Source organism: Fusarium falciforme, chromosome 1 (assembly GCF_026873545.1).
Source record: "Fusarium falciforme chromosome 1, complete sequence".
NCBI lineage: Eukaryota > Fungi > Ascomycota > Sordariomycetes > Hypocreales > Nectriaceae > Fusarium > Fusarium falciforme.
The window spans coordinates 1,235,126-1,260,555 of record NC_070544.1 but is presented as its reverse complement, the minus strand read 5'-3'; the positions used below and the strand labels follow the sequence as shown (position 1 = coordinate 1,260,555).

The 25,430-nt window shown below is 53.4% G+C and overlaps 8 protein-coding genes across 8 annotated transcripts; 4 read left to right on the top strand and 4 right to left on the bottom strand.

Moving 5' to 3' along the window:
* Positions 1–1,301: 1,301 nt before the first annotated feature.
* Positions 1,302–1,835, bottom strand: NCS54_00031200 (Hypothetical protein; the record flags this gene model as incomplete). The annotated part of the gene is made up of 2 exons (XM_053145966.1): positions 1,302–1,717; positions 1,769–1,835. The coding sequence occupies 2 exons, from the start codon at positions 1,833–1,835 to the stop codon at positions 1,302–1,304; spliced, it is 483 nt and encodes a 160-aa protein (XP_053001941.1).
* A 312-nt stretch (positions 1,836–2,147) lies between these two features.
* NCS54_00031100 (N-acetyltransferase domain-containing protein) lies at positions 2,148–2,822 on the bottom strand (the record flags this gene model as incomplete). Its single annotated transcript, XM_053145965.1, has 1 exon — positions 2,148–2,822. The coding sequence occupies one exon, from the start codon at positions 2,820–2,822 to the stop codon at positions 2,148–2,150; it is 675 nt and encodes a 224-aa protein (XP_053001940.1).
* A 660-nt stretch (positions 2,823–3,482) lies between these two features.
* Positions 3,483–8,866, top strand: NCS54_00031000 (Rif1-N domain-containing protein; the record flags this gene model as incomplete). Its single annotated transcript, XM_053145964.1, has 2 exons — positions 3,483–6,515; positions 6,566–8,866. 2 exons carry the CDS (start codon positions 3,483–3,485, stop codon positions 8,864–8,866), a joined length of 5,334 nt encoding a protein of 1,777 aa, XP_053001939.1.
* A 4,048-nt stretch (positions 8,867–12,914) lies between these two features.
* Positions 12,915–14,711, top strand: NCS54_00030900 (Hypothetical protein; the record flags this gene model as incomplete). The annotated part of the gene is made up of 3 exons (XM_053145963.1): positions 12,915–13,005; positions 13,107–13,887; positions 13,937–14,711. The coding sequence occupies 3 exons, from the start codon at positions 12,915–12,917 to the stop codon at positions 14,709–14,711; spliced, it is 1,647 nt and encodes a 548-aa protein (XP_053001938.1).
* Positions 14,712–15,888: 1,177 nt separating this feature from the next.
* NCS54_00030800 (Glucose-6-phosphate 1-epimerase) lies at positions 15,889–16,943 on the top strand (the record flags this gene model as incomplete). Its single annotated transcript, XM_053145962.1, has 3 exons — positions 15,889–16,146; positions 16,205–16,513; positions 16,566–16,943. 3 exons carry the CDS (start codon positions 15,889–15,891, stop codon positions 16,941–16,943), a joined length of 945 nt encoding a protein of 314 aa, XP_053001937.1.
* Positions 16,944–17,275: 332 nt separating this feature from the next.
* On the bottom strand, positions 17,276–18,685 carry NCS54_00030700 (Phospho-2-dehydro-3-deoxyheptonate aldolase; the record flags this gene model as incomplete). The annotated part of the gene is made up of 1 exon (XM_053145961.1): positions 17,276–18,685. One exon carries the CDS (start codon positions 18,683–18,685, stop codon positions 17,276–17,278), a length of 1,410 nt encoding a protein of 469 aa, XP_053001936.1.
* Positions 18,686–19,421: 736 nt separating this feature from the next.
* Positions 19,422–19,793, top strand: NCS54_00030600 (Hypothetical protein; the record flags this gene model as incomplete). Its single annotated transcript, XM_053145960.1, has 1 exon — positions 19,422–19,793. The coding sequence occupies exon 1, from the start codon at positions 19,464–19,466 to the stop codon at positions 19,791–19,793; it is 330 nt and encodes a 109-aa protein (XP_053001935.1). The 5' UTR covers positions 19,422–19,463.
* Positions 19,794–20,368: 575 nt separating this feature from the next.
* On the bottom strand, positions 20,369–23,834 carry NCS54_00030500 (BRCT domain-containing protein; the record flags this gene model as incomplete). The annotated part of the gene is made up of 2 exons (XM_053145959.1): positions 20,369–20,936; positions 20,989–23,834. The coding sequence occupies 2 exons, from the start codon at positions 23,832–23,834 to the stop codon at positions 20,369–20,371; spliced, it is 3,414 nt and encodes a 1,137-aa protein (XP_053001934.1).
* Between the last annotated feature and the right edge of the window lie 1,596 nt (positions 23,835–25,430).

Here is a 25,430-nt window from a genome sequence, read left to right as displayed (position 1 = left end):
GATATCAATACACAGCGTTGGGCGAGAAACAGACTCCTTCCCCACTCCAGCACGTCTCTCATATCATTCCAACGAAACTGATAAGATTCCTTATGCCTTGGCCATGTTTTCCGGAAGCTTGCATCTCGCACTGCCGGATCATTGATGGACTGCCACCAACTCACTTCTTCATATTCCATCAGCTCGCCTCGAAAACTCTTCAGAGATTTCCAGAGTCCCCAAAAGAAACTGTTTGTATGCGATTAAACGCTTATTTTCAAGGTATGGGCCCATGCTCGAGCTATTTACTGCTGCTGCGGCTACCTTTGTCACCTTCTATCACCCGTAGTCTGTATTTTCCATTTCTAACCTAACACCAAACAGTGAAGCTTTGAATCAAGCAAACAGAGCATATTTGCGCCGGGACTCCTTTTCATAACAAGATTGAACTTATCCCCCTCCAATCAAAATCACCGCCCTAAGTTCTCCAGCTTCACCATGCCTGCCCCTGGAAATCCAACTGTTTTCTTCGCTCGCGACAAGCCTGCGCCTTCCGATAGCACTTGCAGGTCATTCATTCTTTTAGTTTCCATATCGCATCGCCTCGTGCTAACTTTCTTTCAGCCCTATCCCAAGCATCGAGGACGACGATACCATGGTGCGGGTGGTTTCGGACATCGTGGATGGCGAGGGCAACGGCGAGGATGCCGAGTCTGGCACTGAAGCCGAATCTGGCACTCGCGCCGACTCTGAAAATTCTGCCGGACCTGAGAATAATGGTGAAGTCATCGACAAGAAACCGGAGAAGCTCCTTAAGGGCAAGGGCAAGCGCCAGCCCAGCACTCGCGGACGAACCACCACCGTCCGTCGCTCCGGCCGCATCTCATCCGTTGTCCCGCCCAAGAAGGCAGAGCCGCTCGTAGTCAAGGCACCAGTCAAGCGAGGTCGTGGACGCCCTGCTACCAAGGCCAAGAAGACGACAGAGCGTGGGTGTGAGAAAGAATGGGAGGTTGAGAAGGTGGTTGGCTCGCAGATCGATGCCGACACGAGCGAGCACTTTTACCTCGTCAAGTGGAAGGGATACCCCGCCAAGGAGAATACCTGGGAGCCCAAGAAGAATCTGGGCAACTGTCGCAACCTCATTCGAGAGTTCGAGAAGACGATTAGCAAATAGGCTGAGCTGGATGGCGAGATGGCTCAGGGACAGGGATTACGCCAACAAAGGGCAGCAAGAGGGACTGAAGTAAAGGGATGAAATTAGCTAAATTGAGCTGCGTTTTGTCCAATATGCGCCATCAAAGCACCTTTTCCCAACTCACAACTCAGTACACACTCTCAAACAAGGCCAGGAATGCTGTAACTGTCCCAGCCAGGGGAAGTAGACTCCGTCCCAAGTTCAAGACGCCCCATCTCCCAATCAACTTGGCCACCTCTTCATTAGTAGCCTGCAGCGTTCCCTTGGCAGCCCCATGCAACAGCTCGTTTGTGCCGCTCATAAACAGAATGGTGTACGGCACAATAGCAACAGTCAAGACAGCTCCAGACACGAACCCCTTCCAGCTCTGGCCGTTCTGCCGGGCATCATAGGCGGCGTACAGGTAGGCCAGTGCTGTTGTGACGGCAAGCTTGGGCATGATGGCGACGCCGTGGTTGAAGATGGAGGCCCACACGGTGGCGGATGTGGAGGGTGCTGAGAGGGCAGCCGGGATGCCAACAAGGGAAAGACTGGCGATGGCACCTAAGAACGAGTCGTTAATAATGCGACATACAACTATGAGTGAGGTCTTACCAGAGGTCCATGCTGAGCCAGTGAGGCCAGTGGCAGTTGCCAGTAGGGACGGGACAGGGAAGTGCATGGTGTTGAGGATGAATGAGATTTGTGGCTTGTTAGTACTGGTTATCTTCGGTATGGTGAGAATGAATTGGGGTCGAAGTATTCAAAGAGAGGGAGCGTGTTCCAGTGAATAAATAGGCACGATTCATCTCGACGTCATGTAAGTTGGTGGTGTCAGAGACGGATGGAAGTGGGTCCTTTCGGTGCCGGACACTCTCACGGACTTCCAAGATGTCCGGCCGTGTCCGGCATAACCCCTCCGAACTCTTCGATTATCAATTGGCCATGCAGTGGCGAAATATCCATATTCATTAGTCCTATTAGTATCTTCCGTTCATGTTGATGGAGATTTTTCCTTCTGTGCAACAAATCCATACAGGGTAACCATCTTGCTCAAATCCCTGAGATCGGGCTCCTCCCACGCCGTCACCAAGTCGAACCCACACTTTCGCAGCACGTTCTGGCTCGCTGCGTTGTCGTCCACTGTAATGGCTACTAAGCACTCTTTCTCGAGACTTCCATCCCCGCGGACCGAGTTCTTGTCCACCTTGAGCTCGACCTCCTCCCTCGGGAGTGCCCACCACTGAGGGAGGTAACCCCTCAGAAACTCTGTGATGTAGCCTTTGCCCCAGTGCTCCTTCAAGAGGCTGTATCCCACCTCAGGCCAGCCCAGCTCTCCGCTCCACATGCCGTTTCCTGCGATGCCGATGAACTCTCCCGTCTCAACAAGACAGATGGCCCAGTTGTATCGTTCAAGATCGTTCGGGGGCAGATTAAGGGCGAGTGCCTTTTTGGTTTCTTCGACATCCTTGTCTGGCCTACCCTGCGTGAACCACACCATGACCTCGGGCTGTGTACGGAGGACGCGCAGCGCCTCAAAGTCATCCTCTGCGAGGGGCCGCATCAGTAGGCGCTCCGTTCGAAAAGGCTCTCGCTCATCGTTTGAGGGAAAAGGTAGTTTTGGGAGTGTCGTCTTGACCGTGATGAACTCGATTGGGGCTGGCTCCATCTTGAGCAAAGAGGTGTCTCAGATGACCAGAATTGAGAGAGTAAAGGAGACTTTCTATGATGATGAGATGAGAATAAACATCACTGCTGTCGAATCTCGCCATGTTTTATACGAGCAATGTTGCCTGATGAGTCATGCCTACCTTCCTTCTATGACCGTCTTACAAAGGTACCTCTAAGAGTAGATATGGATCCATGGATATTTGTCGAAGAGTCACTACTGAGCTAAAAAGCATGGCGTGCCATGGACCCTAGTCCGGAGTCGGAATTGAGCCGGGGAAACGCGCACGGACCTCCTGTTTAATTGATTTTCGACCTGACCGCCCAAAGTCGCGCGCTTCGACGCGTTTGCCGGGGAAGGCAGGCGTGGCCCGGTCGTGTTTGAAGGTCCTGCCTGGCTCGACCCTGGATGTTGAAACTGAGTTAGAACATTTGACTTGCCATCGAGATCTGCCTCAACACCCACGCATTTCCGTTCAACGTGCATTCACGGTTTCTCTTTGCTTTCAAGATTGTTACTGCTTCTTGTGCATTTTTGTTTTCGTCTTTTCGAGTTTCGTCGTCGACTCTCGTTTCAACCAGCTCTCTTTTCTGCATGTGTCGCTAGCGGTTTCCCGGCCAATTCACTGCTGTCTAGATCGCCAAACGCTGCATGGCAGCCATGGCATCTTCAGCTCCGGCCTCCAACCCCGTCCTCGACGCTCTTCCCGCCCGGCCGCCGACTCCTCCTCGAGAATCACGAGCTTCCATGAAGACCGCCGCCGGTCGACCGTTCGACCCTCGACTAAATCTGCAGACACCGCCTGGTGCAAACACACCTTCGTTGACCGGGGCAACCAACTCCAACTCGACCTCGAAGCGCATACGGAAGAAGGTCGAGTGGTCAAGTCATACCGAGTACAAAGACCCGCCCGATTATCGCGACTTGGCCAAATATTTCAGGTCATCGCCGCTGTCTGCTCCCTCATCCGCCTCCTCAAGACCCGTCAAGGGCATCCTCAAGCCATCTGCATCCCCGAACCCTCTCGCATCGCCTCTCAATGGCCAGTTCAATGGTCTCACATCCCAAGCTAGCATTGCCGAGATGTTGGACTCAACCATCAAGCAACTGGCCGGCTCCGACCGGGCCTCGCGGCTCGATGCCTACATGATGCTCTCTCGTGCCCTCAAGGCCTCCAACAATCTGCCTGATCGGATCGCCTTGCAGGACAAGATGAGTCTCTTCATGTCATTTATCGAACGCGACGTCAAGGCCAAGAACGAAAACGGATCTCTTGACACGACCCTCATCATACACGCTCTCAACCTTCTCTCGACTTTCCTTCATTTCCCGGCGATCGCCTCGACCCTCACTTCGGATTTTGGAGTCTTCGTCATGGATCACTGTATTCGATCTTTCGCCGACCCATCTCTGCCAAAAGACCTCGCCCGCCATTTGATGCAAGTGGTTGCTTTCCAAAGTTTCGCTCCCAAGGTCGTAACTCTGGATCGAGTTGGCCGTCTCGTCACTTCTCTACACAAGATCGAGGACCACCTGACAGGCAAAAGCATCGTCATGGGCCGCATCCAAATCTACAAGCGGCTTATCAAGCAATCACGGAATCACATGGCCGTCCACACTGACTGGTTGGAGGATATGTTTACAGATATGTTGAGCACGATTCGAGATATCCGAGCACAAGCCATCAGCTTGGGTACTGAAGCTGGCTTTGCACTTCGAAACGAGAAGCATGTCATGCGCAAGGTGAACGAGATACTGCAAACCACAGATGAAGAACAGACCTACATCGAGTTCTACATTCGGAAACTGGAGAGCATGCTTAAGGAGAAGCAATGCTTGTCTTCTGTACCCCAAATCTGGGGTGTTGTCACACTCTTCCTTCAATGTCCACTCAACAGGTGGCAGTATTTTAATTCGTGGTTCAAGATTGCCCAGGACGCCTTCAACACAACCGACATGCAAACCAAGCAAGAAGCGAATTACGCATGGAACAGATATGTCTATCTTTCCATAACCAACAGCAAGATGCCACCCAAGTCCTTGGCATTATTGGGTCAACCCTTGGCGAGTCAATTACGAAGAAAATTCAGCTCAAAACAAGCGGACGATGCGATGAAGCTTCGAAGAACAGTCATTGGCGGAATCTGCAACCTCTACTACTACGCCTTTCGCCCTATTCACGACAGTTCTTGGACCGATGCCGCCTGGGACTTTGTTCTTCACCCTGTCATAGCACAGCTGATCAACGTGGATGGGAAGCCCGACGTGTCTGCCGATTCAGTGACACATGCTTCACGTATTGTGACTGGCCTTCTGGATGTTTCGACCCCACGAAGTTGGAAAGAAGATCGCATCAGGGAAATGCCCCTGATAAGCCCTGACGAGTTGCCCTCAATAGACCCCAGATGGACTCGACGGAATTCCGAGAAAGTCTTCCAGCTTGTCGGCCCAATCCTGGAAAAGAAGTTCATTGATCTGGCAAACAAGGAGAGTTTGGCATACAGACTCTGGCAAGCTTTCGTTGGGTCGATTGCCGCTGCCTCAGCAAAGGACATCAAAGTAGCCGACGACACGGCAAGATTCATTGCTCAGTCTTTTGATATCTTGTCAAAAATGTGGTCCAAGGGCTTACCTGAAGGCTCCGAATCACTTGCTACCAAGTTCCTTTCAAGCATTCACCACTACGTCGATGTCCTTGTTTCCAGCCTCGGTCTCCTCCCCTTTACCGAGAAGAGATTCTCCGTATCCCTTGCCAACACCTTTGAGCCTGCCTCAACACCATCAAGTCGACATGACCGAGCAGAAAAGTCAAGCGGTACTGCTCAGGCACCGGTCTACCACCTCTTCTCCATGCTCTCTTCGATCCCTCCTGGCGCAACCGACAACGAGGATCTGGCCGAGTGCTTTCTATCCATCTTTGAGCCATTTTTCCACGACAAGAGCATGAGAGTCCGTGTGGAATTGTCTCGGGATATGCTGCGACTGTTGCCTCGAGACACACTCTCCCCTTATGGCCCTTGGGTTCTGGCCGCGCAGAATATTCGCTTGCTTCTGGATCAAAGCTACGTTTCATCGGGCTCTCATCCTTCGAGCAGTGAAAGATTACTTGGGCCCGAATATCGAGAAATCGTTTCCCTCCTGGAGCGTGGCCTCGTATCTCACCCTAAGCTTCCCTCACCGCAGTGGTTCTCTCTCTTCGACTTACTCTCGGATCATGTCGTTCAAGAGTGTGGTGATGCCGGCCGGGCACTTGGTCTCGTCGAGCCCCTGGCAAAGATTGTTGCCGACAACTTCTTCGAAACTGAGGAACAGTCAAACCAGATGGCTCTAGCTGTGGCGACAGCACTCTTCAAGACTGCAAGGCTTCCCCGTGATCGCCAAGCCGTGGAGGCCGCTCGACGGCGTTTATGGGGTGCACCACCGACTGTATCTCGATCAACCTCATTTGATCCTTTCCAGTACCTGTACCAGGTCCAGGACCGAAGCATGAAGTTCTTTTATGAACACTACGAAAAGATGGGTGATGGCGGTTCACTGGCGTCTTTCTTTGAGGTTGTTGATACTTTCATGACAGCTTCCTTCCCTCAAACTGGTGTCAAGATCTTGTCCAAGTTACAAGATGGACTTTCTCCATGGATTCAGGACGCAAAGGCTCAGGTCAAACTGAGTGACGAGTCCCCCTTGTCCAAGGCAGTAAGCTCGCCTGTCGCAGATTAATATGATACAAAGCTAATGATGAGCAGTTGAGAACTATCTGGGACAATGTTTGCAGCCAACTATTGAGTCTTGGCCGTCTGGAGGATAAGGACCTCAACACCATCGAGCCCCTTTTTTCCGCCGGTTTTAAGAGCAGGCACCGACATGTGGTAAACAAGATGGCTGAAACGTGGAATGCCTTGGTCAAAGATGAAGAGAACCTGGACTGCTCTGATAGTCTCAAGTCAATCATTGCTTCTCTTCGGCCAATGGTGGACGTTTCTTTCCCTGGCATGGAGGAATCCAGTGGCGAGTTTGGCGCCCAAGCCCAGTCCTTTGTTGACTCACAGGAGGACTTGAGCTTCGTTGCTCTCTCGTCCGCCAAGTCATCTGGTCATGGTGTTGACCAAGCAGTCTCCCCGGCACCATCAATTACGAAAATGAGCCTGAGGGGTGCTTCGGCCCGCAAGCGTCGGCGAGATGCCACCCCTGAGGTGATACAGATGAAGCCAGCCAAGCGGACGAACACGCCTCGTCTCCGACATGACAATTCACAGATCCAATTTGCTCCGATTGTTTCCTCCCCATTGGTCGAAGAGTCTCAACATCTCACCGAAAGGCAAAAGGAGGTCCGCCAGCGGCAGCAGGAGAATGCCGCGTTATATCCCAGTATTAGGTCCAGTCCCCGAACTCGATCCCGAGCTGCTGTCGAGGAGCAAGAAAAAGAATCCGACACAAAGAAGACGAGAAACCTGGAGTCCACACCCGAACGACCTGCTTCGTACGAGGACTTTATCACCTCAACGCCGACTCCTCGGCGTGGACAAGCTTTACAGTTGGAGGGCTTCAACGACCCACCATCATCGCCACCAGATCCTAGACGGAACCCGCTCCTTTCCGAGATTCAGACCCGATCAAAGGCCAAGAGTTCCCTTGAGAGTTGGCAATTCTCTTCGCCTCCAGGTTCACCCTCCAACAGCCAGCAACCCGCCGAGTCCCAACCTGAGCCGCCAGCTCCGTCGAGCACCAAGAAGTCCGGCAAGAGCTCACGATCAAGGAGGCGTAGAAAATCGAGGGCAAGTTCTCTGGCCAACGAGGAAGTTATTCCTTCGAGTGTGCCGGTGGAGGAAGATGTGACAGATCTGTCCATTCTTCCGGATGCGGGCGATCTTGCAGACGTGGAGGAACAGAAGGAAGAAACAGGCGAATTCCTCACAGAGGAGCACCCCACCACACCTCCGCAAGCGATGTCACCTGTTGCCCAAGTTCAAGATACACCAAAATCTGGGGACGACGAATTCGTCGATGCTAGGAGTAGTCCTGAGGAGGCGTCAAATGAGCAGCCACCTGCAGCACTTGTGGAGGTGGTCTCAAGCCAGAACCAGGACTCCTCCTTTGCACTTAGCGAAGGTGACGAGAGCAGTCTTATGAGATTCGTGGTGGAGCTTGAGTCAAGACGATGCAACCTTCCTTTCGACAAGGTCAACTCGGCATCTGCCTCCCCGGAGAAGATGCGTATGGCGCCGGCCACGGAATGCATCGAAGTGCAGGGAGACTCGTCGCCCGAGAAGCAGAGCACCACCAAGAGACCCTTGTCGCCGCCGGTGATCCCCTCTACACCTATCGGTGCGGGCTCTGAGAACCCGGAAAGTCAAAGCCACAGCAAGAGCCAGGGTGGAAGCAAGAGGAAGAGGAAGAGAAGTGCAAAGATCGAGACTCTTCGCAAGAGAAGACGGTCAGCCGACCCCCGGGGTTCGGACCAGGGTGAAGAGAGCCAACAGACATCCCAAGATACTGGTTCGCCTATGCCAACGCCATCGGTCCGACGGTCGTCTAGGCGAAATGCCGGACAGAAGGGCAAGAAGCTGCAAGGCAAGGATACTCAGGTATCGTCAACTGAGGAGTCCCCCACACCTCAAGCGAAGTCGCCCCCAGCAAAATCGAACGACGCAACTGGAGTTCGGGACGGCGGTGATACGGATGAAGAGCTCATGTCACAGCTGGTCACGGAGTCTTTTGCAGCCTCACAGTCCCAGCAGGAGGCGGAGCCTGAAGTGCCAAGTGCAGTGATTGAGGACTCTATGGAAGTTGTGTCGGCGGAGGATGAGTCTCCACCAGAGGTTGCCGACGAGGCAGCCAAGGCGGAGAGCGAGGAGGTACCTGAAGCACCCGAGGATCCTGAGGCATCAGAGGCGGGCAAGTCCAACACAATCATGGACGTTCTACGTGGGGGATTAGATCAACTCCGCGGAGCAGCACTGTCACGCGAAGACGTATACCAGCTGGAAGACATGTTGATGGATATGAAGCGAGAGCTCTTTGAGGCAGAGCGACGAGGAAGACGTTGAGGCATGACAGGACAGGACAGGAATGAACTGGAGCACAGGGTGCATGCATTATTTCTGGGGCGCAGGTGTATTTTTGGGAACTGGCTGTAATACTCCCTGTACAGATTCTTGCTTGGTCATGGCTGTGTAACGTCTTGGTAGGATGGAAGGGCCTCAGGGAAGCACATGCAGGACAATAACTATACCTATACCTATACCTATGTAGATACAAACTAACAACAAACAAAGAATTCCAAAAACGGGGGTACCGAAAGTCGGGGTTGAGCAATTAGACTTTGTCTAATTCGGAGGGCGAATCTGGGGAATGTCGGGGTAAGCAACGATATACTAGGAAAGGAAGCTCGTGTGCTGGAGGTGTGGTTGCGGTGAGACATAATCCGACTGTCTCGTCTCGCGTAAATGGGATGAGGCCGAGATTCCACGTCCCGCGTGCATGTAACGCTACGATTATTGAGTGGACGATGCGGAGGATCGTCAAGGCGAAAAGATGAAGGGGAGGGAGGGAAAAACTGGAGGCCGGGTTGTCCCAAAAGGGAAACCCGACGAGGTGACAGGGTCGGTGGAGAAACGGAACCAGGGAGGGAACCTTTGGAGGTGTGGTTCGGCAATTTTTCTGATCTCTTGAGGGGAGTGAAGGTTTGAGATTTGAGAGGACTGTGGCGGACGCAGAGAAGAGATTTGGCCACTGAGGATGTTTTCTAGAAGATTGATGAAAGCTTGTGGTTGCAAGAGTCTTGCGGCTCTATAAGTGACTACTAATGTTGCAGCTCAAGTTCAGTAGGGAGGGAATAGGCGTCTTGTAAGTCGGCTTAACGCGGCATTGCCCGTAAAACGGTGGTTCAATCAACGAGCGGTTAAAAACGACCATGACCCCATCGTCGTTGGCCGTTTTGCTGCTGCCTGGTGTTCTTTTTTACACCGGGGGCTGGGGTCAAGGTTTTTGTAAAGTACCCAACGTTAGTTCGCAGCAAATGGATGGACCCTCTGCGGAATCTACAACGACTGGTTAGTAAGATCTCTCTTGTCCCAGTTTTCATACGAAAAAAGAAAACTGCCGGGCAGATCATTGTTCAATTGTGGAGGACAAAAGAGGAAGGGATATGCGGTTCCGGGGTTTTGCGAGAAAAAAACTCAGCCCAAGGATTCTTTCTTGGACAAGCATGGGTTTCCCCTCGAACCCTGAGAATTGTGCTTGTGGTGTGATTTACAAGGATGAATTGGAAAAAGAGGATTATTGTTGTCGGTGCGGCTGGTTGAGGATGAGATGGGATGCTACCAGATGTGGATTAAGTTGTCGACTTGTGTAAAAGCATGGCTTTGGAGTCTGTCAACGTCACTACGAGCTACAATCGCTATTGCTTTGAAATATTTGGACTGCACGTTACTCAGAAAGACAATGTTTATCGAGGAAAATTCGCCTAGTTCCTGCATTGTGTGGTTTCTGGCTTCTTCATTTTGCAGTCTGGCATATACTTGTGAAGCATCACCATCCGTATACCCTTCTTGCCTCGTGACCACATCTGCGAAGCAACCTCGATTGTGCTTGGCTCAAGTACGCATTGCCAAAAGCAGCATGGACAAAAGTCTCACGGCCGAGAAAAGACGGCCGGGCGAGGGAACCTGCCCAAGTGGAATCGCCCAACTTGACATGGGCTAAAAGACCAAGATCGAATATCGAACAATGTATCATTGGGTGGAGACGAGTCAAGACAAGACAATGGATACAAGGTACCTCAAGAGCAGCAGCATCCATGGGTTGCTGAGCCCGAAGGATTTCCGGACCCGTCGCCGCGCTGGCCACACGGCAGTCGAGCGATGCGCCGGGGAGGCACATAGTACTGCTTCGGATGCCCTTTACCGTGTGTGCTGCGTTGACGGTTATTGCGTCCAATGTAGGAAATCCGAAGACAATTCGCAGGCAGCAAGATATTACAATTAACTGCGTCTGAGAGCCGCCTCTCTTACAAGTTGATAACTAGATAGACGCCCTCGCTCTATTCGGCCCGCCCGTGTCTATTATGACGTCAAACGACTCGAATATGGGTCTCTCCTGGAGCTAAACTGAACGGCGCAAAAAGGTCATCTCCATCAAGAAGGATTTTGGAGAACGGAGCACCCAACACCGTCCAACTGACCCTCATTGCGGTTTATATCCGAGGAGCGGGACGGACGCAAAAAAGAGTGGTCCCCTTGGTTTTACGGTCAAGCAATACACCGTCACAGACGTTGGTCATTCGTTGAATGCTGCGGAGTCGAGCAGGGAAGTTGTAATCTTGGCGGCAGACATGGGAGTGTGAAGCGCGGTAAATGGCACGTTTTTGACTGTTTGTCGGACAGGGGACCGGCTTCCGTTCTTGACGGGGCGCAATATATGGGTGCGGTACTGGGTACTGTACATGAGACGGGTTGTGACATGGGTTGGTTCTTCAGCCATTAACGTGTTGTGACCCCGTCGTTCGCGATGAGGATGGATCCCCAGGTAATAGGGAGGATCCAACGCGGTGGGTGTCGACGACGGAAATGTCAAACCAGAGTGGGATTGAACGTGTGTGAGTGAGTGTGTCTGCATGAGACGGGGATACACACTTATCCAGCTCGTTGGTTTGCCTCTTTAGAGAGAACGTTGCAACGCACACTTTATTCTACACATCTTCAGCCTCGTGATATGTCGTCAACTTGCAACATATGTTTTATAGATTCATCAATTGTCGTTGATCAAGCCAAGAGCCAAGCTGTCAGAGAAGCAGAGCCTCATCGCTGGGCACTTCTAGTCTACGCCATGGCGCTCTCAAGTTTTCTTGTCCCGTTCTTGTCCTTGGACTTTTGTGGAGGTGAAGAACATGGATGGTCGTCTTGGCTGACATGATCACGTGAATACCTTTGATCTCATCGGTTTACCTCTCTTGAACAAGTGTTTGCCTCGGCCTAGAAACTTTTGCCATGTTGAATCATGTCAAAGCACGGGAACCCCTAAAAAGGCCTCAGACAAGGGGCGTTTTTTTTTAATCGGATCGTCGCTTTTGGTGTTGGTGCCATCTGTAAGTGGTTTCTCTCATGGTTCACGCACGATTTAGAGAGGAACCTCGGCTTGCCCAACGGCGACAAGATAGGTACGGAACAAAGCGGATCCTCAAGGTGCCTCTTCCAAGGATTGAACTTGGTTCGAGAATGTCGACATTGAAACGGGGCAACATTTCCCCAAAACTGAGAGTGTCAAGATGGAGATAACTACTGCCGCACTTTGACGCCCTGCCCCGATTTTCATTCACGCCTCCCCCCGGTAACTTGCCATGACGTCGTCTTTCCCCACGCCTTCTCGCAGGGACACCATGTTTTTTTTCCCGCTTCCCCAACTCAACTCGCACCACAGGCTGCGGAGGCGAGATGGTAATATTATGGGTTTTTTTGGGGCGCGGCTGGAGCGGTGACCTGATGTAAGAGAGGCCGTGGAGGTGAGCGAGTGAGCGAGAGAGTGTGTGTTGTTGGCCGTGTTGCTATGCAAGGCAAGTCATGACTGTCTCAATCTGCTTTCCGTGCGCCCCCTACTCAGTGATATACTTCCTCGTTGATTTGAGATCCATTGCTTACTCTGGATCATCGCTGACCTTGTCTTGTCTTGTCTTGCCGTCCATGCAGGGGTCCATGGCGCACCGCATGCAACGCGAGAATTCGACTACGGATGTAGGTACCACCCATCCAATCCATCCATCCATCCATCGCCTCGATGGATCCATCCTCGGCCAAGACAGCCATGGTTCAAGGACCAAGGTTTCTGAGACGCCAACGTCGTGGGTGTGGATATCACCATTGCAGCCGTGGACCCAGTAGCAACCACACGCCGGCTTGACTCGTTTCTGTCTCTTTGCTCTCTGCAGTGCAACATGGAACCCCGAGACCCTTCCTGTCGGGTGCGATCATCGCTGACCTGCCTCTTTGTATAAAGACCCTCGCGTCTTCTCCCCGTGACGTTATTGTCCCGTGCTTCTCGTGAATCATTCTGTGGCTCAGAGTTTGGGGTGAACCAGCGAGTTCCTCGTCCTTTTTCATCATGTTTAAGAAATACTTTGGCCTCAAGGGCCAAGTCCTCAACTATGCTATCAGCACTATTGCAGGATGTGATTTCCTTCTCTTTGGTTACGGTGAGCCCCTCCTGAGCCCTCGCGTCCCATGACAAGTCAACATGCTTCATGAGATCATCTCAACTTCACAGGATGAAAGACTAACGGATGTTTTATCACAGACCAAGGTGTCATGGGTGGTATCCTGACCATGCAGCCCTTCTTGGAGCAGTTCCCCGACATCAACAAGGACGAAGAGGGCATTTCAAGTGCTCTAGCCAAGAACCGTTCCAACTACCAGGGCATTGCCGTGTCCTCATACAACCTCGGCTGCTTCATCGGCGCCATCATCACCATCTTCATCGGCAACTGGCTCGGCCGCAGAAAGATGATCATGCTCGGCACCAGCATCATGGTCGTCGGAGCCGCCCTTCAGGCCTCGGCCTTTTCTCTTGACCACTTCATCATCGGACGAATCATCACCGGCCTCGGAAACGGAGGCAACACCTCGACCGTGCCCATGTGGCAATCCGAGACGTGCTCTGCTCACAAGCGAGGCAAGCTTGTCATGATTGAGGGTGCCCTCATCACACTCGGCATTATGATCTCGTACTGGGTCGACTACGGCATGTACTTTGCCTCTGACACTTCTGCGTGCTGGCGTTTTCCTCTGGCGTTCCAAATCGCCTTCTGCCTCTTCATCATGGCTTTCGTAATGAACCTGCCCGAGTCCCCACGATGGCTCATGCTCAAAGGTCGCGACGAGGAGGCGCGAGAGGTTATTGCTGCTATTGCCGACAGAGAGCTCCATGACAAGTACGTCGAGAACGAGTTCAAGGCTATCAAGGAGACCACCATGGAGATGAGCAAGGGTTCATTCTCGGATCTGTTCCAGCGCAACCACAACCGCAACCTCCACCGAACACTTATTGCATATGTGAACCAGATGTTCCAGCAGATCAGGTATGAACCGCATATCCTTACGGTCAAATTGCATACTAACAAAACATAGCGGTATCAACTTGATCACATACTACGCCGCCACCATCTATGCGGATCTTGGAATGAAGGGTCACATGCCCCTTCTCCTGGCTGCACTGAACGGTACTGAGTACTTCATCGCCTCCCTGCCGGCCATCTGGCTCGTCGAGCGTGTCGGTCGTCGCAAGCTTATGCTTTTCGGCGCCGCCGGTCAAGCCATCACCATGGCCATCCTCGCCGGTGTCGGCTCGAGTGACGCCAGGGGCTGCCAGATCGCTGGCATCGTGTTCCTCTTCGTCTTCAACTCGTTCTTCGCCGTTGGCTGGCTCGGCATGACCTGGCTGTATCCCGCCGAGATCACTCCTCTACGAATCCGCGCCCCTGCCAACGCACTCGCCACCAGCTCTAACTGGATCTTTAACTGGCTGGTCGTCATGATTACGCCCCCTGCGTTCCAGAACATCAAGTCCAACACGTACATCATCTTTGCCGTCATCAACGCCATCATGTTCCCTTCGGTCTACTTCTTCTTCCCCGAGACGGCCTACCGATCCCTCGAAGAGATGGATACCATCTTCCAGAAGGTCAAGGGCCTCAGGGGTGCCCTGGATGTGGTGCACCAGGCCAAGATCGAGCCTCGGCGGTACGACAACAATGGAAACCTGCTCATCGCTGTTGAGGAGGTGGAGGAGAAGGGTCACACGGAGCACCGAAGTGGCAGTTCCAGCGGCGCTAGCAACAACGGCCCTGCCAATGCCACCATGTTTACCTCGACGGACGAGGAGAACCAGCGCCAGGAGAAGTAAGATGTGTGCTTCCCTTTTTGATATCTGCTCGCTTGGACGAGCCGAGGCGGTGCTGGGTTGGGATTTGTTAGAAACAGGAAAGATACCCCTTTTGTTCCGCTAGAGGATGGGGCAATGGTTGGAAGAGTGGAGGACAGTAGAGTTGTGATAAAGTATATGCTACATAGATACCCAAGACAACATGACTCTTTTAATAGCTGAAGCGATCCGTCCCCGTGTGAAACATGTTTGATGCCCCAGTGAATCTTGGGTTGCAAGTTGGATCGTGCTCAACTAGTGTAACTATTTTGAGAGCATCGACACGTTTTTAAGTAAGGCTGCAGATGTTTCATAGCTGTCAAGACGCCATGATGGTCGTCATGGCATGACGACGCTGTTGAAAGGAACTGGTGACACTTGAGGCGGAGACAATTATGGAGTATTGTTTATCCTCGGAGCCGACTCATCGCCGCACATCTATAGATAGTCAATTACTTATGATGGGATCCTCGTTATCCAAGACGTGACAACGACACATGTGACGGCTCCTCAAGTCAAGGTTTAAAGAAACTATAACGTGCCCGAAACCGGCTCTCGGCCGCTACGTTGCAGAAGCGAAGCGACCGCGACGGTAATTCCCAGAAGTTGCCCTCGGCTACTTGGACGCAAAGCTACCTATACCATGTATGTTGTGTCCCCCGTGCCTTACGACGTGGATTAAGCGGGCTTGGAGGGTATCACAATCGACGGGCATCTGAGACGTGTTTCAGCTCTGAGTCTCAACGGCGACGACACGGCATCCCCATCTTTTTGAGGGTGATGATTGGTGGAGAGGAGCTACCCCGCCATGCCGATGGACGAGGTGGGATGTCGGCCGCCTGCACATCACCACCCATCTTACAACATCACGACAAAGCGAGCCGTGGACAAGGCAAAGAGATACTAGGCTGCTAACAAGTGTGGCTTCTAATTACTCATTCTTATCAATAAATACCTCTTTGATTCCTACTTATTCCTCTAATACCTCTTTCTCTCTTCTCTTCCCTTCCTTCACCCCCACTCGTAACTCCAAACCCCACCCGTCCACTTCCATCATCATCCGCCACCTCGAGCTCCGCCAAAAGCTCCCTCTTTCTCTATAACTCGAGATACTTCTCCTCTTGTCAATCAGCAAGACAAAGCCGAAAAATCAGCCACAATGGTCGACCGCCCCAACAAGCCCTCCGCCCTTTCCGCAACCCCCGCGGCCGCTCCCGAGTCCACCGCCAACATCACCCACGACGACTCTCGCGTCTCGGCCGTCCTCCCCACCGGCGAGAGCGTCGAGGTTCTCCTTCATGGAGCTACTGTCATCAGCTGGAAGGATGCCTCAGGGAGCGAGAAGCTCTGGGTGAGCGAGGCTGCCGCTCTTGACGGCAGCGCTCCCGTCCGAGGTGGAATTCCCATCGTCTTTCCGGTGCGCCAACTATTTACCCCGTCGCAGGTAGTCGACTTACTAACAGCCATTCTCTCAGGTCTTTGGAACCGCCCCCGATCACGAGGCCACCTCCAAGCTCCGCCAGCACGGCTTCGCCCGTAACTCGCGATGGGAGTTTCTCGGCAAGTCCACCAGCGAGGGCTCCAGCACCAGTGTCAAGCTCGACTTTGGTCTCTCCTCCGAGAGCGTCTCGGAAGAGACCAAAGAGCTGTGGCCCTACAAGTTTGCTCTCATCTACAGCGTCGTGCTTGACCGGGATAGCCTGAACACCACCCTGGTCATCACCAACGATGGCGACGTTCCTTTCGAGTTCCAGACCCTGCTGCACACCTATTTCAAGATTGATGTAAGTCAATTAGCATTTGAGCCTCAAGATCATAGCTAACGGTTTCTCTCAGGACATCTCCTCCACCGAGGTCACCGGTCTTGAAGACTCAACCTACATTTCCAAGCTCGCCGGCCCACAGGAAGAGACCCAGTCCGGCGCCATCACCTTTGCCGCCGAGACCGACTCCGTCTACACCCCAGTCAACGGCCCCAAGCACCCCGTCGTCATCTCCGAGTCCGGCACCCCTCGCTTCCGCATCGTCCGCGACAACCTCGACCAGGTCGTGGTCTGGAACCCCTGGGTCGACAAGTCTGCCGGCATCAAGGACTTTGAGCCCAAGGACGGCTGGAAGAAGATGCTCTGCGTGGAGCCCGGAACCGTCAAGGGGTGGCAGAAGCTGGAGAAGGGCGACACTTTTGAGGCGTCGCAAACGATTACCCTGGTTTGACAGTCATGGAAAGATGGAAACGCAAAGATTGGGAGCAGCAAGATGTGATGAGCTTGGAGAAGCACAAAGACATGAAATGACACGAAATTAAGCCTTTCTAGATTCAGCAGGCCCTAAAGCCAATGTGTTACACAGATCAAGACACACGCATCGAATGGTCAGAATGAGAGATTATGTCTGCTGGATAGACTGTTGATTTCATTCCGACACCTTGCTTCATATTCGTAGATATGGCCCGTGAAATTGGGCCCTTTGCCCTGTCTGCTTTTTTGTCTTATTTTACACTTAACAACACCCCCTTTTTACGCATCCCTCACTAACATGACATCTCCTCATGACGACTCCTTCTTTTGCTCTCTCGAAAAGTGATCAGCAACCAAAAACGCCAACTCAAGTGCCTGCTTCTCATTCAATCTGGGATCGCAGAAGCTCGTGTAGTTGGTCGACAAGTCATCCTCATCCAGGCCCTCGCTACCACCCAGACACTCGGTAACGGCGTCACCGGTGAGTTCGAGGTGCATTCCGCCGAGGTAGCTTCCCTCCTCCTTGTGGATGCGCAGCGTCTCCTCGAGTTCACGGTAGATGTCGCCGAAGCGGCGCGTCTTGATGCCCGTGTCCGTAGAGAGGGTGTTGCCGTGCATGGGGTCGCACTGCCAGACCACGGTGCGGCGGTACTCGGAGTCCTCGACGGCGCGGATGTGCGTGGGGAGGAGCTCACGCACTTTGCCGGCTCCGTAGCGTGTGATGAGGGTGATCTTGCCGGGCTCGCGGTCCGGGTTGAGTGTGCGGAGCAGGGAGAGGAGGTCGGAGGCTGGCGTCGTGGGGCCGACCTTGACGCCGATGGGGTTGGCGATGCCGCGGAAGAACTCGACGTGGGCGTGGTCGATCTGCCGGGTGCGGTCGCCAATCCAGATGAAGTGCGCAGAGGTGTCGTAGTACTCCTTTCTCGGGGCGGGCCCGTCCGGCGTGGGGCTTCGGTTCCGGGCTCCCGGGGCGGGTTTCTCCAGGAGGCGGGTCAGGGCCTGCTCGTACTCGAGGAGGAGACCCTCGTGGCTGGTGAAGAGCTCAACAGAGTCGAGCTCACCAGGGCGGGCGTTGATGACCTGGAGGAAGCGCAGAGTCTGCTGGATGCTGGAGGCGATGGTCGAGTACTTTGCCTTGAGCTCCGGGTCCCTCACATGGCCGAGACCCCAGTCCAGGGGCCGGTGGAGGTCCGCGATGCCCGAGGCGAGGGCGGCGCGGATGTAGTTGAGAGTAGCAGCCGAGTAGTGATACGCCTTAACGAGGCGCGCAGGCGTAATCTCTCGGTCCTCAAGACGGAACCCATTGATGATGTCACCCTTGAAGCTGGGAACCTCCTTTCCTTGGACAATCTCGGTCGGGCTAGATCGCGGCTTCGCATACTGCCCAGCCATACGACCAATACGCACGACTCGCTTGTTGGTACCCCAGATGAGAACGACACTCATCTGCAGCAGAAGCTTGATCTTGCTCTCGATAGGTCCCTGACGGCAGTAGTCAAACAACTCCGCGCAGTCGCCGCCCTGGAGCAGGAAAGCATTGCCCTGGGCCACGTCGCGGAGGTGGGCCTTGAGGGCGTCGATCTCGTTGGGATGCACCAGCGGCGGGAGGCCGGTGAGCTCCTCGACGGCGGAGGCGAGGGGCTCCGGGTCTGGGTATGAGGGGGCCTGCTTGATGGGCTTTGAGCGCCAAGAGGATGGGTTCCAGTCGGAAGAGGCCATCTTGTATACTCTGGTGAGTAAGAGTAAGAGTATGAGTGTGAAAGAGAAGAAACTCTGCGGGACCTGCCACGCGCAACAAAGATATTCAAGGTTGAAAGATCCCTTGTAATCTCGTATATGTTTCTCAAGAAAAGTTAAAAAGTGGTGAGACTTTTTTTGTTATGGTGTCCTGAATGAGTGAGTCACATCCAGCAACCCTTTGAACAAAGAACCGACCCCTCGAAGAGAAGAACACAGACCCCGGGCAAAAATGAAGTTGCACAAGGGTTGATCAATTGGCGAATGAGGTGGCTTTTAGCCGACGGTAGCCACCTCCGCGGAACCAGTTGTGTGTGGCTTGTGATGTGGCGCAGACAAGTCAAAATATTAACCCATAGAACTTGAAAGGGTGTTGTTCATAGCCAGGAGCTAGATATTTTACAGATCTCATACTAATGTGTATAAATCGTTCCGATAGACCCCAGATCAAATCTGTCCTGCCTTATCCTTGGTATTCTAAGACAGAGATTATTAGACATGCAGCCAATGGTCTATTAAGCCAAGAGTAAACAAGTAGCACCGCTGGCAATCCAGGTATACAATAACATCTTACTATGCATCGATGCAGTAAAAGTTAATTTACACATGATGTTGTCGTAACATAGGTACCTACCCAGTAAGTGTCTTTCCATACCTGGGTACCTATCCAAGCTGTTATCCACCCCACCTATTCACGCCCCTCCAAACCCCCACCAAGAAGCTTCACCTCAACACCAACATCAAACACAACCCAAAAAAGATGTCCGCCACAGACGAAACCCCCTCCCAGACGGCAAAGTCGGCCGAGGACCGCAAGGCCGCCTCCGCCCTCGAGAACCTCGACGCCGACACCCCATCTTCGGCCCAGAATGTCGACGCCGACGCCGTAAGCAAGGCCATGAAGACGCTCGGCGGAGCCGCAAAGTCGTCGTCCGCTGCCGCGGCATCGCACAAGAACGTCAAGGTCGACCCCGCGGATGTGGCACTGCTCGTCGAGGAGCTGGAGCTGCCCAAGGCCAAAGTTACGGAGCTGCTCAAGAGCAACGAGGGGGATGCTGTCAAGGCTATGCGAGCTTTTGTGGCGGCTTAGAATGGTTGGGAGGAAGACGATGGGCGACGGGAAGCGAATGGTCATACAGCATGACGGACCACCCTCAGGTCGAGATGACATGACGAATATTACGATGGATCAAAGGCCAGCATCTTCAAATCCAACACTGGGTCGGTTGGCAGGAACCGAGCAAGGTCGATATCTCGTCGCTCGACAAGCCAGCATAACGGAGATTATGGGCATCATAACACGGCCATACACACAAACACCAAAACCCTTGCTCAAATCAACTCGAATAGTTCAACAAGTCATACCTTCACCTTGTTCATGATCGATGCGAATTGCTTGTTTCACTTGATCCGTCACCGAGGTCAACGCAACTTGTCAAACATGATGCAATTAATACGGCGGGCTCCAGACCATATTTATCTAGACGTCCACACCGTTTCTTCAGATAAGCCGCCCAACGCCAGATCACCCGTCGTGTCTGTCCCGTGGTATCCCAGTTCCAAAACGAGTGTCTGCCACTCCATTCTCAAAAATACAAAAAACCAATCGCACCTTGAAACTCCTGGTCCATTCACAGTAATGGCCATATGCTCGCCATTCTAAATCTATTTCCAGGCCCTCGCCAGCGGGCTTCCAACCTTGGGAGCAAACTGCAAGCTCTTGCGGCGAGCAGCCATGAGACGCATGAGGACGTGATCATCCTTGTTCTGGCTGATGATGCCAGCACCCGCCTCGCGGAAGGCGTTGGACTTGGGAGGACATGTTCTCGTGAGGAGATCAGTCTTGGTGGGCGAGTCATCGAAATCCTCCTCGTCATCACCAGCAGAGGGTGTTTCAGGGCCGAGGTTGGCAGCATAACGGGCAATCGCCTCAGGGGCAGGGGTCTTGGGCACAGGGGTCAAGATGGCCGCAGACCACTCATGGTCCTCCATGTCCTCGTCCTCATCTGCCTCTGATGGGGTGTACATCCATGCGGTGCTCTCCCGGCGCCTAATGGGCGTTGTAGGGGCCGTACGGGGGCTGCTCTTGGATGGGCTGCTCACAAGAGTGCCGTTCATGTTGGCCAGAGCTGTGGGCTCCATGCTCTTGCGACGACGAGCACCGCCACGCGGAACATTTCTAGTGTTGATGTGGTAGGGTGATTCGTCAAGCCACTCATTCTCGCGCTCACAGCTGGTTTTGGTTAGTGAAAGGTTCATGGCGGAAGTCAGGGATATAAACTTACTCAAGCACCCAGCTAACTCCGACACACTGGACAATTCCGTTGCTCTCACGGACCTTCTCCAGTGTGCGCTTGCTACCGTCCTTGAAGACTACGTGTGTGATGCCAACCTTGCTGGAAGTCACGTCACTGGCGGAACCGCTGGGGTTCCAGTTCCAGGTCTTGATGCACTTGGCTCCCATCTGAGTGAGCAGCTCAACAAAGATGCTGCTGGCATCGGCTCCTTCGCTGGTGTATACATCAACAAAGACGACGGCGCCACGGAGCAGGGCAGGGTCGACATCACGTCGGGGAGTGCGTGCCGGTGTGCCCATCGAAGACCACAGGTCAGCCCTTGAAGGCGTTGCTGGAACGGGTGTGGAAGGTGCGGAAGGAGACTGGACAAAGGTCGCAGGCAGGCTCTTCCTGTTTCGTGATTGTGAGTATGGGATGGTATTGCTTGTTGAGCCAGAGGGTCGCTTAGGAGCAACTCTGGATGCGGTAAAGCTGCGCTTCTTGAGAGGAGTAGGGGTCGAGAGGTCAGCAGGCTTCAGAGGCACCTTTGTTGTGGTGTGGAACGTCTTCATCACTGGACGGACAGGAGTAACAGGGGCCGCGGACCGAGGGGTCATGGCAGGGTCGACAGGAAGCTCATTCTCGTCGCCATACTCTTGGCTGGCTTCAGAGAGGGTGTCATCGAAGGCATCAGTGTTGACAACCTCGTCCAACTCCTCCGGTCCCATCAAGGACATCTCGTTGGCCTCAAGAGCCAGAGCGACATCCTCCTCAGTAACCATGATGTCATCAAACTCGGGCTCCTGCACCTCATCGAGCTTGTCCTGTTGAATGTTCTCCATGCCCTCTCGCACTGTCATCTCATCCTCGAAGAAGTGATTCACAGCGGGGGAGGACTCGGAGCGGGGCGTGGCAGTTCGCTCAGGAAGGGCGACAGGCTCGTTGGAGCCAGTGGCCTTGGCGGAAGTGAGAGGGGCCATCTTGATGGGTGTGCTAGCGGACCAAGAACCGAGACGGTCAACAAGAGAAGTGAAGCCTCCGAGAGAAGCTCGGGAAGACTTGGGGGTCTTGCGGTTGAAGGGGGTTGGAGTAGCTGGCTCTGCGCGCTTGGGGGGAATGTTCTCATCATCCGACTCTGAATCTATGTCTTGGCAGGGGTCCAAGTCCTTCTCTCGAAGCTGGAAACTGGGATTCTGTTGAGCTGGCGATTGAGCTGCAGGTGAACCGTTTGGCGTGGTTGCCTGCGAGACATGTTCCTCTTCGGCAGCTTCATCGTCAATAGCCATTTCGTCAGCTTCTCCGGTAGGTTCAGCCACCGGTTCGGTCTCGGCCGCTGCCTCCTCTTGGTCTACAACGATAGCATCCACCTCGGTAGCGTCCTCTTCAGCGGGGGTAGGTGCCTCCTCAACCTCATCAACGATACCCATCTCCTTCTTCATAGCAGGATCCGCATGACGAGGCAAGACGGCAGACAGCCGGCCAGGGAAGTGCAGGCTTCCAATGGGCTCGCTAAAGACGTCGTCCTCGGCGACACCAAGGTCGGCATCAGACTCCTCCTCAAGCATGAGCTTTTGTGAGGTTCTGGTGTGGTTGGCAGGAGTAGGTGTTCCCAGGACCAAGGGCTTCATGGCTGGTGGCTCGCCGAGGGCAGCAAGATCCCGTGGTCGAGGCTCAGTGAGAGGCTTCAGGACAGGCACGGAACGCTTCGCAGGCGAAAGAAGCAGGGAAGGCTTCATGGCCGACTGGCTTTGCTGAGCATTAAAGGTGGGTGCAAGGTTCATTCCCTTGAGGGGCGACTGTGGTCGTTTTGCCGCAGACTGAAGGAGTGAGGCCTTGAATGATGAGACCTCTCCGTTCTGTGCATTTCCATCCTGAGCCTTCTTCACTGTTGATCCAGGTAGGGGAACTGCTCCAATCCGTCGAGCTGGTGACCGCATTGTGTCCCTCAGAGGTGAAGCTGGTCGTCTCTTGGCCGGAGAGACCAAGGATGTACCGAGATCGGGTGGGTTGAGGATGCCATCGACAGCAGTTGTCGACTCGGCAGGTTCCTCTTGTTCGACAGGCTCCGGGTTCTTCTTGGCGGCGGCGTTGGCGGGAGGCTTGATCGGGTTCTTCATCAAGGGTTTGACGGGGGTGGTGTCGCCGGCGAGCTCGTCCTCGGAGTCGTCGTCCCTCGAAATAGGCATCTGAGTAATCTTCTTAGGACTTAATGGTTTCTTTTCGGTCGGCGCAGCGGATCTTACCACCGCTCTGGTTGTTCGGGTGCCCGAAGCAGCACCGCCGCGTTTGGCTGGGCGGCCTCGGAGGCCGACAGGTGCGGGCTCCTTGGCCTCGATGGCGGGCTCGATGTTCTCCTTGTCGGGCTCTTGGAACTTGACAGACTTCTTGGCAGCGGGCTTGGTAGTCGTCGCTGCCCGTGTAGTTGTTGTAACACGAGTGCGTGTAGTTGTCTTCCTCACAGGCTCTGGAGCGGGCTCGGGGGCTGCAGCAACAACCTTCCGAGGTCGTCCCCGAGTCGTTCTGACAGGTGCAGCAGGCTCCTCCTTGGGAGCTTCTGTGACAGTCTTCTTGGTGGCTCGGCCTCGTGTGGCTCTCACAGGTGCCTCTGGCTCTGGAGCTTCCACTTTCCGAGGGCGACCGCGAGCTCGTCTCACGACGGTGGCTTCACGGTGCTCCTCCTCTTCATCCTCTTCATGCTCATCCGCCCGTGTCTTTCTCTTAGCGGCGGTGCTCTTGGTGCTTGCTGTCGCTGTGCTTCTCGCCCGGGCGGCAGCTGTGACGATCTTTGTGGTTTTGGACTCGCTGGCCTTGGCGGCAGCGCGGGCACGGGTCATTCGCTTTGGCGGTGACTCCATGGCTGATGTGTGCTGTTGGTGTGGTTTGGTGTTGGTTAGTATGTAAAAGGAAGAATTCGGGAAAGCAACATGACGCTGCAATGATTGATGTGAATATGTGTTTACTCTTCTGCTGGGGGGGCTTTCCCTTGAGAAGGAAGGGTCTTATTTTGGGTGACCCGTGTTTAGTGGCGTTGCCCGGCAACTAATACCCACTTTTCCGGTTGGCTGCAGATCACAAGCTGCCAACCGCGTCAAAGGCCCCCAACCCCCGCAAGCGGTAGTTGGCCCTTGTTCACGATTTCAGGCATGAACTGTGTGTTGGCCACAGCAAAGGCCACAGAGAGGCCGTGAAAAGAGGCCTTTTTGTTGACGACAGGGTTTGTTGACCAAACACGGGCTGGAAGTTATTGAATCCCGTGACGTGACGGCGAGGCGAGCAACCAAGCGTTGTGCGTTGTCAAGTAAACAGACAAAGGTCAAATGTGCACATAGACGACATCTTTCAGTACTTTCTGGTTTCTACCTTTCACCGTAAACGTGCTGTCTATCACAGGCGGGTAGTCACCCACCTCTTGCGCATGTTACCTCCTTGTGCAAGCAATCCAGTTACGGTGTCGGCTCAACTGCCGATGCAATTTGATCCATATGCAATTGGCTTGGCTTGCCCGGCTAAGAAGAGCACAATGGATGTACCACAGGACGTCGTTTTGCTAGCATTCGTCCATATTGCCAGGCTTAGCGAGCTATTCGGGTCTCAGTCCATGTAAGCGCCCACTCAAATTAGGGTGGCCTTGGACTATAGGGTGAGCAAAAGTTCAATCGGTGTACAGGAATATGCAACTTTAAAGCACCACAACTACAAATAGTCGACCTAATGATACCTTGTGCATCCATTTTTTCATGGTTTAATCTTCCCCTCGCATACAAAATTATTATTCCTAAATGCCACTCGTAGTTATAGTTGCGACAATTGATTGGTACTCATCTTTGCAACTGTCAAGTGACAATATGGATACCTTTGTCCACGGTTCATATCCTAGAGTTCGAGACTGGATCTCAGCGATCATTCCTTTCCCACGTTTTCGTAACCAATGCCCTCATTCTTTGATGTTTTTACTGGCCTTTTTTCTTGAAAAGTGTATAGACGCTTACATCATTCCATTAATATCACGTATGGGCGATTGGTCCAGCGTTGTGTTCTGGTAGTGAAGGCCTGGGATATTCTCGTAGATGTAGGCCAATCGATTGAAGAGTGCGCCATGATATAAGTGGTTGAGGCTGGAGACAATGAGTCAAGGAGAAGAATACACATCACATCAAGGTAACTTGTTCATTAGTAGGTTGTTCCAGACATAAGCCATAATGGACACTACATAGCACTCCTCATATGAGGTGTTCTTACCATACCTCAAGCACCCTTTGCTCGTAAGAAGGGACTTGTAATTCCAGATCCTTCAAAGGTCTTGTCGCACTTGTCATACTTCTCATATCCGTTGGATTTCGTCAAGTGCTGATTCAAGCGGAGCACTTACGACAGGACGAGTCAGGCAAAGGCAGTGGGCTTTATATGTGGATGAATGGAGAGCTCCATGACACCCATGATGACTCGTGAAT